Source organism: Mirounga angustirostris, unplaced genomic scaffold (genome assembly GCF_029215605.1).
Source record: "Mirounga angustirostris isolate CCGP_5_RB_7025 unplaced genomic scaffold, mMirAng1.0.hap1 SCAF_1, whole genome shotgun sequence".
Classification (NCBI taxonomy): domain Eukaryota; kingdom Metazoa; phylum Chordata; class Mammalia; order Carnivora; family Phocidae; genus Mirounga; species Mirounga angustirostris.
This window is the reverse complement of record NW_026991709.1, coordinates 63926426-63942524: the sequence shown is the minus strand read 5'-3', so window position 1 is coordinate 63942524 and position 16099 is coordinate 63926426. Positions and strand designations below refer to the sequence as shown.

Here is a 16099-nt window from a genome sequence, read left to right as displayed (position 1 = left end):
GTTTATTCAGGGCTTACTGCATGCCCCAGCACATTCTGACTGCATGCTCTTGTTTAACTGTCCCAACAACTTAGATCTAAGAGATAAATACTATTCTAATGACTCCCATTTTAGAGGAGAGGAGACCTATGTTCAAACAGATTAAACAATTTACCTAAATTACACAGCAGCAGCCTGGGACTGAAATGCAGCTATGTCCACATCAGAACAGAAACACTTAATCCCTGCGCACTGTTGACTTATAAAACGAGCCAACCCCTGGTCTCAGTTAACCTCAGGTTTACCAGATGGCGCAAAAGAATGAGATTCTCCCGGTGGAATGTAAGTGTTAACTCTTGCCCTGACATCTGCTTTCCAAATAAATAAATACAGCTTTTCTTATTACTAAAGAAATACATATTTCCCATGGAAAAAAAATATTTAACACATGTTAAAAGAAAGGAGAATACAAAAACAGCAACATCTTATATTCCGACTACCCACAGATAACCGCTGTTGATCTAAAGGGGTGCCTCCTCCTCCATCTTGTTTGCTGCCCCTTGTCTCTCCTCAAGTCTAGTTTCTCTTTGACTCCTTCCTTCCCCTACACAAAGCCCCAAACTGCAGACAGGAAAGCGATGAAAGGAGGCCCGGTCAGGGCCAGGGAAACATTTCAGTGGCCTTCATTTCTTGGCTCAAGACCTGTCTGTCCCAAGGAGCCGCAGTTCCAGGAGGCATATCCATCCTGTGGGGGGTTTAGGCCTTTATGAGAAACCTGACCTGCCGCCAACCTGACATCACTTCCCACCTGGCTCTGATCACATGTTTCATATTACAATTAATTTGATGCTTATTTTTCCCAATGGACTATGAGCTCCTTGAGGTAAGGAATTGTGTCTGTTCATCTTTGATTCCTCAAGGCCAAATGGTGCCTGGTATACTGTGAGTGGTTGCTCAACTGAGAGGTTTTCTTTTGTGGTATTTCTATTTGATTGTTTCCTTCAGAGAACTCTCCAGGAGCAGGATTCCTTGGTCAAAAGGCAGGGATGTTTTTGAGATCTGATTCTACTGTATCACACTTATTTGTGTCTATTTCCATTTCACCTTCAGGGCAGAGGCAGCCTTTTACTCATCTCTTTACTCTCCTCAGCACCTACACTAATTGATCTCTTACTAAGAAATCAATAAATTTAGATAAATAAATGAGCACGTAAACTCCCCTCCCCCACCATCTCAGTAAGTGGACCAGTTACTTATTACATATTACAGTTACATATTACTTTCTGCTTAGATCAGAAATCTATGAGATGTCTTGACTCTTCCTTCTTCCTCTCTTATCCAATCCTTCACCAAGGATTGTTCATTCTAGCTTTTTTGTGTGTGTGATAAATATTATTTCAGACACAGCTTTTTATTTATTTCATTTCATTTCATTTCATTTCATTTTACTGGGCTCCATGCCCAATGTGGGGCTTGAACTCACGACGCTGAGATTGAGAGTCACATGCCCTACTGGCTGAGCCAGCCAGGAATCCCCCCAAAAATATGGAATGCTTCACGAATTCGTGTGTCATCCTTGCACAGGGCCATGCTAATCTTCTCTGTATTGTTCCAATTTTAGTGTATGTGCTGCCGAAGCAAGCACCATTCTAGTTTCTTTTTTTTTTAAGATTTTTTTTATTTATTTGACAGAGAGAGACACAGCGAGAGAGGGAACACAAGCAGGGGGAGTGGGAGAGGGAGAAGCAGGCTTCCCGCCGAGCAGGGAGACCGACATGGGGCTCGATCCCAGGACCCTGGGACCATGACCTGAGCCGAAGGCAGTCGCTTCATGACTGAGCCACCCAGGTGCCCCCATTCTAGTTTCTAAATAGTCTTGAAGTCTTCCATTTCTATCCTTGTTGCCCCCACTCTCCTCCAAGCCACCATGTTTTCTTGCCTGGCCTGTCATATACTAGCCTTCTAACTGGTATCCCTGTCTCCTCTCCTGCCTTTTCCAAGCCATTCTCCTCACAAAATAGTGAGCTTTAAAGCACAAAATTCCAGGGGAGCCTGGGTGGCACTATTTATACTTGGGCTCCCCCCGCCTCCCCCCCAATTCAATCCCCGTAAGAATCTCTGTATCCTTCTCTTTCTACAGTTGCTAACAGCCCTCCTGAGGCTGCTACAGCACCCCCGTGCTGCCTAACTCCCAGCACATGGTTGTGAAGGTTGCCTCCTCAAGTCCCTTTGGCAGAAATTAGTTCTTAAAACAAACAAACAACCCCCCCGCCAAATCCCTGCTTTCAGCTATACCAAGAGCCCTTGGGACAAAGAGGACTCTACTGGCTGAACCCAGCAGTGAGTCCATCTTACCATGTCATGGAGAAGCCCCGCTTGGACACTGGGGCTCTTCTGCAGAGTGCTGGGCTCCACCTGGTCAGCCTCTCGACCCTCCTCCTCTGCTTTCTCCGGGTCCAGCCTCTTCTCTAATTCACTTGAATGTTGAGAGCCCAGGGAGGTTTCCGAGGCCTTCTTTTCCTCCTGTTGGGGGCCTGACTCCAGGGAGAGGTCTTTGTTGCATTCCACCATCCTAATTGCCTCTGGTCCTGGCTTGGCATCCTCGAGAACCACCTTCTTAGGTATGGAAGCTGCAATGGATGAGAGTTAGCCATTGAAGACGTCATTTGCAGAGAGGCCTTGCCCTGCACAGCCACTGTCCTGGACTAGTCCCGCTTCACAAGGGTGGAGGGAATTCTCCCAGCTCACTGCCCCTCACATTTTCGACCCTTTCCTCCAGCCGTGTCCTGCCTTTAGTTCCCAGAGTCACAGACTGTCAGAGATGGAGGGGTCTTGAAGATCCTCTCGTCCAGGGGCTCACAACTGGGGACCACTTGCTCTTCCCCTCCCCAGGAGACATTCGGGTGGGGACAAGGTGGCGATTGGCCTTTAGTGAGGCAGAAGCCAGGGATGCTACTAAATATCCTACGAAGCATAAAATAGCCCCTGCCCCCAGTAAAGAATTGCCTGGCCCACAATGTCAATAGTACCAAGTTGAAAAACCCTTTTCTAATCTTTTACTTCACAGAATCTGTGATTTACACCAAGCTACAAAGATGTGTTAGGATTATGATTGACAGCTTCCTGTGTGACTCTTCCCCCAGGTTAACTCCATACCAATTCGGATATATCTCAAGTGATTAAGCTCTGGTCTTAAACATCCACCAAGGCATCAGAGACCCCAAGTTTGACCTCTACTACCTCCATGCAGAAGGTCCTACCTCATTGTATAACACTGTTTTCACAGGGTAGAGTGAAGACTAAATACCTAGGACAGGAACTGATCACACAAAAGCCTCTGGAAACACTTTTTCCTCAAAGGCTTCCCTTCCTCTTCCAGCCCTCACCCTGCTTCATCCCACCAACCCCCCACAGAGCATTCTCCACACAAGGCATCACTTGACGCCCCTGAGTTTTTGCTTGTCTTCTGCCCCCTATCCTGAAGGGAAAGGGAGGAGAAAAGGACAAATACTTATTGAACATCGTCTGTGAGCCAGACCATGAACAGGCATCTTAAGGACATTCCCACCAACTCCCCCCCACCCCCCCGGCTCAGAGACGTCAACCACTGTCCACCGTCACACAGCCCCAAAGTGCTGAAGTTAGGATTCGAATCAGCCCAGGTGAAGTCCAAAACCTACAGTCTTCCCACAATATTCAGCTGCCTCTCAGCCCAGAATGGCTTCCCCATCTTTTCTGTATGGAGAAAGCCTACCCATTTATGAAGGCCTGCACAAATGTCACCTCTTCTGGGAAGCCTTCCTAGAATCCTCCCGAGAGTACTGCCTCTTGTTGATGCCCTTGCAATCCTTTCTGAACACCTCTTTCATTATGTTTCAGGGACCGAAGACCTCCCTCATTCAAAAAGCCCAGGGAGGAGGGGCGCGTGGGTCATGCAGTCGGTTAAGTGACCGACTCATACCATGATCTCAGGGTCGTGAGATCGAGCCCCACGTCAGGCTCCATGCTGAGCTCGGAGTCTGCTTGAGATTCTCGCTCCTTCTCCCTCTGCCCCTCCCCTTCGTGCTCTCTTGTTTTCTCTAAAAATAAATTAAAAATCAAATCTCTTTTAAAAAAAAAAAGCCCAAGGAGAGTCTTATGCTACTTCTGCAGGCTGACCCTCTGCTGCACTTTGGTATGGTTTTAGTTTCTCTTCCTAGTTCATGAGCTCGCTGGGCGCAAGGATCATGTTCTAACAATCTCTGTAACTCCACAGCCCCTTGTAAACATGTGAAGGTGCATGGTGGAGTGTTTTAAAGCAGGGGTTTTAAAATCTGGATTAAAATCCTGGTTCTGGGGCGCCTGGGTGGCTCAGTCATTAAGTGTCTGCCTTCGGCTCAGGTCATGATCCCAGGGTCCTGGGATCAAGCCCCTCATTGGGCTCCCTGCTTGGCGGGAAGCCTGCTTGCTTCTCCCTCTCCCACTTCCCCTGCTTGTGTTCCCTCTCTCGCTGTGTCTCTCTCTGTCAAATAAATAAATAAAATCTTTAAAAAAATAAAATAAAATAAAATCCTGGTTCTTCCACTTCCTTGCTCTGAGTCATCTGGCAAGTGAACCGATTTCCTCTCTAAGCAAATGGGGATAATAATAACTACCTGCACCTCACAGGGCTGTTGCGAGGAGAATGGAGATAATACATATAGAACACTTAGGACAGTGCCTGATACCATAACAGTTGTTCAAAAAAAAGTTAGCTAATATTAATAATGAAAATATGCTTAAACCACACTGAGCATTTGTTGGTGTGTCTGTCAGTCATCCTTCCCTTTGAGGTTCTCCCTACTTCTGTTTCATGTGGCTCACAGTTGGCTGTTGACCATAGAAGCCCTTCTAACTCCAGAGATGGTTCAGAGACTCGGCTTAGCCAATCTTAGAACCCTAAGTGCCTGGCAACCATGATTGGTCCAAGGCTGGGCATGTGACCCAAGGAGGCCCAATCAGAGTCTTCCCTGCATTTGATATATGGAAATTGGGAGCAAGACACCCTTTCTCATTGCTAGGGTTGCTAGCCATGTTCTCTGCAGATGTGAGGTAGAAGGGAGGGAGGGATGGATGGAGAGAGGTTGAGTCTAGAAGCGTTGAATTCTTTGAGCTTTTCCTCCTGTCTTCTCACTATATGAGTGAATAAAAGAATAGGCAACATTTACTGAGTACTTACTATGTATTACTCACTGTTCCGTTAGCTTCACGTGTATTAACTAACTTAATATTCCCAGCAAACTTATGAAGAAGATATGATTAGGAACATCATTCCCATTTTACAGCTCAAGCAGCTGAGGCACACAGCTGCTAAAGATTGGGCAGTGAAATGGCTGAGACTAGACTGGGGCAATCTGGCTCCAGGGCCCACAGTGTTAACCACTTCACTGCACTGTCCTGCAAACTCTGTTTAAACAAGTTTACGTCTGTTTTTTAATCACTTGCAATGGAAAGAAACCCTCCCTCCCCTGCTTTACCTGTAGAGGTCTCAGCTCCCAGCGGCTTGTCGTCTTCAGGCCAACCTCCACTCTCTGACCCCTGGAAAGAAAACTCCTCCAGACTGGAAAGCGACTGGAGCTCCTTCGGGGGTGTTCTGCACGGGGTGCTGTTGGTGCTGATGACCGCTGACACGCGCAGTGGAACCGACACGGCGAAGGGCTCGGAGATGTTCAGGGCCTTGCGCTGGTGGCGGGGAGAGGGCTCCATCTGGAAGAGACTGCTGGTAAAGACAGATTTGCTGGGGCTGTCGTTCGAAGTGTAGAACATACCCAGCATCTTCGGGGCTGTCTGCTCGCTCTCCGGATCCTCGAGCGGCCGGAACACCTTCAGCTGCTCAGGTGGGGGCCGGGCCTGGGCGCCCTGAAGTTGGCTTCGGTCACTGCTCGTGTCAAAGCCCCCCTCCGCCCCCGCCGGCATCCCCTCCTGGCCCCATTCGCCCTCCTGCTTGCTGAGGTCACATGAGCTGCCAGTGTTGGTCGAATGCAATTTTGCCGCTGGGATGAAGAATCCACCGGTCGTGACCGTTCGATTGAAATTCCCTTTGGTTTCTTTCCCTAGTGAAAAAGCAAACACACACACGGTCAGCAGCCTGGGCGCACCCACCGTGACACAGCCTTCCAGTGAGGGACGGTGCCCAACACCTGAGCACTGGAAAGGCATAGCATTGTCATAAGGGCATAGCCCTCCGAAGAGAGACAGATAACATTTGGTTGGCGAGACAGTAGGAACATTCTCATGTCCACAGAATGTTGGCAGGATGCCGTCGTATGCATGCATTTGTTTTAAACTCTGCAGGGGGAGCAGTTTCCAAAAGGCTAAGGGTGCTAGGCAGAGCAGTCATCCACCCAGCAGTAAATGTAGATCAAGAAAAAATAAAAAGATGCCAGATGGCAGAATGATGTTTGCTCAAAATGAAGAAGACAAAAAGGGCAAAATAACAGAATTTTGTTTTACTTTAAAACTTTAAAATGTGTTGTTTCAAGCCTCCTCTGGCAGATGGACCCAAACAGGGGTTTGATTTCCCAGCAAGGAGACAAATGCTGTTCTCAGCTAGACCTTTCTCCCTTTTCCCAGGCTTCCTGCTGCTGATTCAGGGGGTGAGAAACTAGAAATGTAAATTAACTACAAGTTAGAAAGCCCAGTTGTGAGGAGCAAAGTTCCCAACGGACTTAAAAGTGAAAGCAAAGAGGAGAAGAATCCCGATGGGAAATAAACAAGCTGCGAGATAACACGTGAGTCGCCTGGGATCGGGAGAAAAACTCCCCACGAGGTACTAAGGGCTCTGCTGGGCATCTTCTGTTAACATTAGGTTTAAAATTCCCATGGCTGCTTATGGAGGAGAAGTGTAATGACCTCCTTTAACATGCGAGGAAACCGAGACTGGGAGAGGCAGAGAAGCTGCCCAGTGCCCATCGATGTGAAGAACCATGCAAATTCAAGACACATACGAATCTAGGCACCGAAGGAGGAGGTAAAAACCAGTGCTGGGCTCTTCTTTATGCCCAATGGGGAGGCCTCGTCTGCCTTGGTTCTCAGGTGTTGCCCTTTTACCCGGTTCAGATTTGCATGAACAATGGCTGCCGGTTCCAGGTGTGGTTAGAGGGAGGCGGGAGGAGGAGGATGGCCCTTGAGGCCAAGACTTGTGGTGTCATGTGGGGCGGGGGGGGGGGGGGGGGAGGTGGTTAATGCAAGGGCGGTGTGAACCCGTTGGGTTCAGGAAGGGTCCGGGGGGACTGTGACGAGCCCAGAAGGCAGGTAGCTTGTGAAGGCAGGTCTGGTACAGGAGCTCCTGTCTCCCAGTGGTAATCCCCAGGTCTGAAAGCGGCTGTGAGAGCTCACCTTCCACAGGCACTGAGCACAGTGAGTCCATGCTTTTAGCCGGTCGGATAGTAGCCTTTTCCACTAAAGACAAAAGAAAAAATATCCCTGATGAATGCATATTGAGAGGAAGCATTCAGAACAAAAATCAGGCTGTAAGGACACAAGAGAACGTTCTTTAGTAAAGTGTTTCAAGTATTTATAATTTTCCCCTTTGGAAAACATTCCTCCATTCCACCCTGGATCCTCCTACTTTCATAATGGGACTGAGCTTATAAAAACAGGGCATTTCTAGATCAAAGTTTCATGAATATTTTACAGATAAAGGTAAATTCCAATTTTGTCAAATAGCTGTTAGCAAATGAGGAGTCCTGAACCAAATTTTATGATACAAAGATTCATCCAGGCGGTAGGGTCCATGAGGCTCAAGGCAATCCCCCCTATCTTGCAGGCTGGAGAGCAGGATTCGTGGCTGCAGCCGCCAACTGACAGCATCCAGGAATTTGGCACAGCAAGGGAGGGGGCCCCAGGGACAGAAGGCCCCTTTCTCCCACGTGCAGCTCTGCTCCTGAGGTCTGTGGGCTGGTTCCTCCTCCAAATGGCCTCACCCTGGAGCAGATCCAAACCAAACCAACCTTTTTTGAGCACCTACTATGCGCCTGGTGTCCTCTGTGCACCTTGATAAGCCACCGAGGCAGCTTTGGGGAAGAGTGTGGCTTAAATAAGTAAACACTTATTCCAGGCACGGGATTAGGCACTTCAAAATATCGCTTCTTCTCAGGGAGCTGAACTGGCTGAAAGATGGTTCCTCCTAGCGAGCTTGCCAGGAGGGGAATGAGGGCAGTCTGGGAGCTGAGTGGGAGCCCTTGTGTTCCAGAGGCTGTATTTCTGGACTTTCTCTGGGTCTCATGTGTCAGCCTTGAGGGCCGTGACCTGATGACACTAAGTGTCATGATAAAGGATGGGCGACAGTTCTCTCTGCACGGCCACCAGTGTTCACGTTTCACGTTGGACCCTCTTTCTGACGATGCGGCTTCTTGTGGCCTTGGTGGCCATAGCAGCTGCTTTTGGGAACAGTCCCCAAGGATTCCCTGGCTCCATCTAAGTAACTGAGCACTCAGGGCTCCTTGGCCCAGGACTATATTTAGCTCATAGTTTTCTGTCTGGGACCTTGTCCTGGCCTCGTGGAGGTACATCTCCCAGTTTTCCAGCAGCTTTGGGGTCCTCAAGTCCCCTCTCTTAGATTATCCCTATGGCTTTGGGACTTCCCTGCTGAAAGGCGTTTACTTTGGAGAGTTCCCTGGACTCTCCCTGCGGGATAATGCATCAATTCCAGTACAACCCCTTCATCTGCCCCCCTCCAAAAAAATCCCCAGAGCTATACATGGTGAATCAATTTTTAAAATTCCCTTAGTTATGGAGTTTAGAAAAGATTTTAAAAATTATTTAAATATGCTAATCCACTGACTCACTTTTTTCACATGCATTATTTCCACAAATAGTGAGTTCGTGTCACTTACAGACAGCATGCTGGCGGATGTGACCACAAGCGGGCCCCACCCCTGGTCTTTAGTTTTGAGGGTCCCCGCAACACTCCTCTGGTGCAAAGTGGGCACTTAGGACCCCCGGTCAAGGCCAGAGAGCCACTTGCACTGACACTGATGGCTCTTTCATTTCACCCCCGCAGCCCATCAAAATTCAGCCATTCCAGTGATCCGTCTCTGATTAGTTTGTTCACGAGGCCTTAGACCAGTGGCTTCCAACGCTGGCTGCATTTCAGAATCACCTGGGGAACTTTCTAAAAATCACCAAGACTCTGGCTTCCCCACAGACCTCCTGAGGCAAAAGTGCTATGCGTGTGAGTCTCTGAGGTGCAGCCAGGCTGAGACCCCCTGGCCAGGGACATCCTGTGCATTCTGTGAGTAGACTAGCATTTGATCCAGCACCTTGGACTTCTTCCTTTTGAAAACCACACGGCGGGGGTGGCGGTGGGGGGTGTTGGAAATCTTCCTAAGGCAGGATCAAAGCAGATCATTTATTCATTGTTTTGCTCTATTGTTTTGGACTTTTTGTTATGTGGTAAACTTCTTTCATTGTATCACCGATTCTGTAACTGAAACGCTCTTCGATGTGCTTAAGCAAATCTCTTTACTATTAGATCAGGAGTTTCTTGCCAGGTACTCCTCCCCTCAAATTCTCCTTTGAGAATCCTAATTTCTGATTTGTATCTGATCTAGCATACCTGTGGCAACCTGCCCTTTTCACCAGAGATACTTCCAGTTGGTGAAAGCCATGTTTCCTCATACGGTGAAGGTTGTAGCTGCCTACCCAGGATCAGTTCCCTTCCTCCTTCTCACAGAACCCTCGTACTTCTTGGCTGCATCCCATTCCTCATGCCAGTGATTGGTTTAGGAAGCCAGGTCGAAGCCGGTCAGCACAGGGCACTGCCTTGGCCATAGGGATTGATCCATATGACTCAGTGAAGGCAACTGAGATGGGGGTGGGTTGGGGGGTGTTTCTGATGGGTGGCTGCTGGGAAAGAAGAGTCCCTGCTCTGAGGAGCAAGCTACCAGAAATGATGTTCTTTCTCCTTCTGGATGTAGTGACAGTCAAAGGTAAAGCCTAGAAGTACTATAGCCACTTTGCTGCGGCAAAGAAGCCAGACTGGGGGTGAAGATGACCCAACAGCTGAGGAAAATGGGGGACTGGAGACAGAGCCACTGTGTTAAACCCTGCAGCCTCCCCTACGTCTGGGTGTCCAGTTACAGAGCCCAGTAAGTTCCCTCGCTGCATAAGCCAGTTGAACTGGATGTCCTCTTGCTTCCAGTCGCTGGACCTGCTATAACCCATAACATGCCTCATTACTCCAGGAGGCAAATGTGAAGGTTTCTAATGTCTGTCTGTCTTTGGCACACAGTTATCACTGGCTTCAAGGAAAGTCCTTCAAAATATTTTCTCTCATTTTTCCTATAAGCATTCATTTTCCCCCAAAATCTTTATTACTAAAAACTTCAGGGGCACCTGGGTGGTGTAGTCGGTTAAGAGTTGGACTCTTGGTTTCTGCTCAGGTCATGATCTCCAGGTCATGGGATGGTTCCCTGCATCTGCTTGAGATCCTCTCCCTCCCCCCATCCCACTCGTGTGTGCGCTCCCTCTCTCTCTCTCAAGTAAAATCTTAAAAAAAAAAAACAAACTTCAACCATTCACAAAATTTGAAGATCTCTAACCCTACCACCCAGGCTGACATTTGCCATATATTTGCTTTCTCTATTTCTGTATCTGTATCTACCTATGTACTTAATTTTGCTAAATCATATGAAAGTGAGTTTCAGTATTTTGACCCTTCATCTTTACATACTTCAACCTTGGGGTGCCGGGTGGCTTAGTTGGTTAAGCATCTGACTTCAGCTTGGGTCATGATCCCGGGGTCCTGGGGTTGAGCCCCACATTGGGCTCCTCGCTCAGCAGGGAGCCTGCTTCTCCCTCTGCCCCTCACCCCGCTCGTGCTCTCTCTCAAATAAATAAATATTAAAAATAATAAATAAATACTTCAACCTTAGCATAGACCTCCTAAGAACCATTAGCACCCTATGAAAATTTACAATTCCTTAATATCATCTAATAACTTACCTGTCCCCAAAATTATCATTTGTAGCCCCTTTTTTCAAAGGATCCAAAGTTTGCTCATTGCATTTGTACATTTACCTTTTACAGCTTGTTTTCATAATGCTTGCCCCCCATTTAAAAAAAAAAATCAAGAGTTTCAGTCTATCACACTAAAGGTCACTGTGGCAGATTTCTCTGGACTTCCCTTTATGACAGTATTCAGCTGAATTGGTTATATTCCCCATTGTACCGTGATTACCTCAGTTCCTTCCTGCTCTAATTCCCATTAATTATTCAGATATCATTCCCACAATGCAACACTCCTATTTAAAAATTATAACCCTGGCATGAGTCATGAGGGAGAAGGGACAGATCTTCCTTATAGTATAGTTCAATTAATCAATGTAGAAGGAATGATGGAAACAGAAAATGACCAGGAGGTGGATTGAACGGAGTTTTTCTAATACAATATACATCTCATAAAACATAACTGCTAGTAATTCTTACCTGAGAGCCTCTGTCCTCTCACAAATACACTCCCGTTTCTACTCAGCTTTGATTTGGAGTCTGATCCAGAACGTCCCAGGTTAAATATTGATTTCCACTTCTTCGATTTACTGGAGAGCTTTCTTCTAAAAGAGCCAAGCCATAATAAAGGGTTAGTTTGGTGACTGGTCATTTCAGTGGGACCTTTACATTGAGAAGGAATACCCCAGTCATGTTCTTGGTTATGAATGGCTCTGACATTTCAGGAAATTCCTCTCTAAAATTCAGTTTGAGCCTGAGTCTGGCCCTATCTGGGGATGCCCTGGACGACAAGCTAGGCTTTCACATTCCTCAGGGGAAGGGGCAAAGGTGTGCTATTAAGGGCAGGTGTGAGGGCAGACAGAAGCAAGATGGGTGGGAGACCCGGAGGTCACAAGCAAGCACACAGTTCTAGGAATTCTGGTAAGCACCAGAGTCCTGGGTTTTCAAAGACACCTATTTTTTTGCAGGAGTAAACACTAAAGACCAAAGAACTCAGTGCCGATATGCCCCCTGCACTTTGGCCATCCTGCTGGGTCATCCACAGGTGAGGAAAGGGCTGGCGAAGACTTCTGTGGACTGAAAAAGGGGTGGATGAGAATGGAAAAGAGTTTGGCCTGGGAGAGTCAGAGGCTGCTGGGTGTGGCCAAAGATCACTGCAGAGAAAGGAAGAGGGTAATTAGTGTGTCTCTGGCTTCACTCCCATTTCCCTACGCCTCTCGCCAGGCTGCCTCAGTAGGAGGCAAGAAAAGGAGAGTGCTAGACTGGGTCCGGAGGGCCTGAGGCCACCAGAGGTCACCAGAAACCTTGCCCCACTCGGGCTCGCCCAGCTATCAGACTTCATAAAGTTCCACGATGAAACCCTCCAACTTGTGGGTTCCACGAAGGACCTTTTCTCCACAGGGTTCTCATAGACCACCCAGATCTCAAGCCCAACATGTTTTTACAATCAATCAGAGATAGATCTGCAACGCTTGGTGGTTTCTTTTGAATCTGGCCCAGTTTTTTTCCAAGCACTTGGCCTTGGATGTATTTTATAGGCTTGCGTACGTTGGGGTATGGTGCACCCCAAGTGTGGCTAAGGCACAGAGAAAATGCACTTGATGGTCCTCCTGGGGTACTCTTCTTTCTGATCCCTGGGTGGAAGTCTTATTCTCCAGGGATTTAGGGAGTGAAGTAATGGGGCTCAGTCTAGAGAGAGCATGATCCATGTACTTCAGGAAACGGAGGGGTTTCTTGCCAGGTGAGGTCTACGTGTGCCATTCCCATAATGCATATATATGCACTGTGACAGACACCCCTACTGGTGTGTAATGTGGCAGCACTCCTCCTCCCTCCCCAAAGGGAAATAGCCCCACCATCTTGGGGATCATGCTGACAAGAAGACCGAGGTGCCTCTTTTCATACCTCTTTCTATTGACCAAACATTGAGGATGACAGTCTCCCGTGAAAAGTTTGCCTTCCAGCCCCACCACCTACTGTCTGCCTGGAGTTTGGGACTCCTCTCAATCACTGTTGACTTTTTAGAGTGGGCTGTGAAGCTGAGAAGGAAAGGGGGCTGAGTGGAGACCAGGGTTCCAACAGAGAAAGCAACGAAGAAAGAAAATATCCTATGAATAAAACTGATGTTCGGTTTGGTTTTGGAGGCGAAGGAGGGCCCTGACAGGCATGGAAGGAGGAACGGAAGCCAGGCAAGTGTGTCCCCAAGCCGCCTGCCCAGAGCTCTTGGTCTAGAGTGGCACTTCTTGTTAGCTTATCTTCCACTCGTCTCTATGACTTTTATAATGTCACCTGGAGGCGGAGGCTGGTGGGAGGGGGTCAAGTTGTTGATTGCAGCAAACTTCCTTCTGAAAATGTCAAGACTGTTTTGTCTAAACTAAGGAGTAAAGGATTTTAGCCATGACTCTTGACCCCTATGAGCCCCACCCCCATCATGGTACTTAGGGATCTCTGGTGGGAGAGCTGGTCTTGATAACTTGGCGGCAGGGAGGGAAGACATCAATCGCCAGTGAGAGAGAGCTGTGGAGACAGCTCCCTTCTCTTCTGGAATGTTCCCTCACATCCCGACCCAGCCAGTACCCCCAACCCATGCTGTCATTGTGACCCTGAGACTGCATAACTACTTCCTCTGTCCCCCTCCACCCAAATGTTCCCCAGAATTTAAGAGAACGCTGCTTACTTGTTGTCTGGTAACTCAAGAACAGTGTGGAAGAGGGTGCCCATGGGAGGGACAATTTCAGGCAAGCTATTCTCCCTCCTTTCCTTCCGAGCAGGATGGTTAGTAGCCAGGCTCCGGGCCTGAGCTTCCTCTAGGCTTACCAGCTTCATGGGCAAGGAGAGGGCTGGCAAGGTCAGGCTCTTGGTGATGGGCGGGTTTTCTATACAAAAAAGAAAAGAGCTCAGTCATGGAAGGAGGCCTGTGCATCGGGTGTAGCCAGATTCCTCATCCACAGCGCCTCCATTCCTGACCCCCTGACAGGAGGCTTCTGGGGGATTTGGGGGTTGGGGGCAGAGGCCGAACATAGGAAACTGACCACCTCATGGCCAGACAGCCAGCAAGCATGTAGGGCTTCAGGAGGTAACCTGTACTTCTTGTACTTTTCAGAGAGGGGCCCTCCCTCTCTCCCCCCCCCCCCCTCCCTTCTTCCTCCTTTCCTTCTTCCTTCCTAGGACATTTACTGAGCATTTACTGCCTAGTACTTTGGCCAGGTTGGAATGTATGTACGTCCAGCCACAGACGTGGCCTCACTCGGCCAGAACAAGGCAGGAGACCGTTCCTGCTCTCTGCTGCCACAGAACACACACTCCAAGACGATTTAACGTGGGAGCCTATACTTTCCCTAGATCACTAAGGTTTATATCCCTGCAGTGAAAAGACATTTTATGGCCTCCACTATTCCCTAAAAGATAGCTAGCTGGCTTTTTACTCACTACTCAGTGGTGTTAAGTGTATGCAAGCTAATCTTTTCTTTCTATGGTTTTGGGTTTTATTTTGTTTTTTGTTTTTGTTTTTATTTTTTGTTTAAAGAAATGGAAGTGACGATGATAGATCAATGGTGTCCAAGGGCATCTCTTTTCTCCAAGTCATTGGTTCTCAACTTGGGGCACTTTTGCAGCCCCCACCCTCCCCCCTTCCCCAGGGACACCTAGCAGTGTCTGAGGACATTTCTGGTTACCATAAGCACGTGTGGGAGTACTGCTGGCATCTAGAGGCCAAGGTTGCTGCTAACCATCCTACAATGCACAGCACGCGAATGCACCCACAACAAGAACTCTCCGGCACTAGCACATGGGGATACGCTAATGGCGGGCCCTTCTCTGTGGGCCTCTCATAGTGGACCCATGCCAGAGGAGTGGGCAGTCCCGAACCATCGCCCAACCTCCTCCCTGGTGGGCTGTGAGCGCTGAAGGGGGCTGTCCAGCGTGGAAAAGGAAAAAGGGGAAAAAACCCAACCACACACACAAACAAAAAAACCAGAAAGAACTATCCGGCACAAAACGTCCGTAGTGCCAAACTGAGAAACCTTGATCTAAGTAAAAGAAGAGGAGGTCCAGGTTGGGCTCTGTGTAGCCTCTGGCAACCTGGCCAGTGTTCTGTAACTTCAGAAGGTGTGGAAAGACTCAAGGATAACTTGGACCAACTGAGACTAAAGCAATCTTTTTTTGTATAGGACTCACCTAATTTTCAGAAAGCATCTTGATGGCACCATTTCTCTTTGCAGAGCATGACCCTCTCTGGGAGGAGGGAAATAAAACCACTGAACAAGGGCCTTGTAGAAAACAGAGACGGTGGGCAATACTGGGGTTCTTCCAGGCAGGAGAGCACATGGCAGTCACTCGGCAGGACTGCAATTAAGTAAATCCGCGATCCTAAAATCTTTTCAGTAAAGTTTCCAACTTTAACCCAGTTTTCCAACTCAATCCCAAGGAGTTTAAAATATTTAAATTTTATATACTCTTAATATTTGCATTCTAGATTATTTATGATTTGTTAATTATTTATTTACTTAAAAAATTCAATCATTCTGGGAGCAACTGGATCAATGGGAAGAACCTACACTGTAGGGTCAGGAGACCTCAGCTGGTATAACACTTACCCCTAGTTTCAGGCTGCAGTATCCTAAAAGGCCTGCTCATTGTCTCTGCTTAGATGTTTAACAGGTATCTCTAACTTATCATTTCATAACAGACCTTGTGATTGCTGCTCTTCACCTCTAAACTGCTACCTTCTCCCATCTTCATCAAGTCAGTAAATGGCACCATGGACCACCCAGCTGTAAGCCGAAACCTGGAAGAGTTCTTTTTCATTCATTCCTTTTTTTTTTTGATGTACCACCTCCTCCCACATCCAGCCCATAAGCAAGTCCTAGGATTCTTACCTCCAAAATGCATCCTGAATCCAGCCACCTTCCTTCCACCCACTGCTAACATGCTAGTCCAGGCCACCATGATTGCCCACCTGATTTCTGCCATTGCTCCTTCGCTGGTCTCCCTGCTTCCAGACTTGCTGCCTTTCCATCTCTCCTTCACACCACTGTCAGAATGCTCAGACCCTGCACTCCCTGCTCAAAATGCTCAAATGCTTTCCCATGGCACTGAGAACAAACCAAACTCCTAGCTTGACCTTCCATTTGCTTTCCTTCTCCTCTTTGCC

At 48.0% G+C, this 16099-nt stretch overlaps 1 protein-coding gene, 1 long non-coding RNA gene and 2 other non-coding genes across 4 annotated transcripts in view; 2 read left to right on the top strand and 2 right to left on the bottom strand.

Moving 5' to 3' along the window:
• Positions 1-16099, bottom strand: part of ARHGAP31 (Rho GTPase activating protein 31) — a 110197-nt gene that overhangs the window by 13694 nt on the left and 80404 nt on the right. The window contains exons 7-11 of the mRNA XM_045902919.3: positions 13625-13823; positions 11428-11552; positions 7336-7398; positions 5475-6050; positions 2335-2609 (exon numbers count right to left, since the gene is read on the bottom strand). Coding sequence (XP_045758875.1) covers positions 2335-2609; positions 5475-6050; positions 7336-7398; positions 11428-11552; positions 13625-13823 — 1238 coding nt within the window. The remainder of the gene's footprint in view (positions 1-2334; positions 2610-5474; positions 6051-7335; positions 7399-11427; positions 11553-13624; positions 13824-16099) is intronic.
• LOC123834952 (U6 spliceosomal RNA) lies at positions 1519-1624 on the bottom strand. The gene has a single exon (XR_006788527.1). It is a non-coding gene; the product is annotated as a U6 spliceosomal RNA (small nuclear RNA).
• LOC135364705 (uncharacterized) lies at positions 6046-9694 on the top strand. Its single transcript, XR_010412209.1, has 3 exons — positions 6046-6967; positions 7766-7887; positions 9002-9694. It is a non-coding gene; the product is annotated as an uncharacterized LOC135364705 (long non-coding RNA).
• LOC123835052 (small nucleolar RNA SNORA42/SNORA80 family) lies at positions 14733-14869 on the top strand. Its single transcript, XR_006788611.1, has one exon. It is a non-coding gene; the product is annotated as a small nucleolar RNA SNORA42/SNORA80 family (small nucleolar RNA).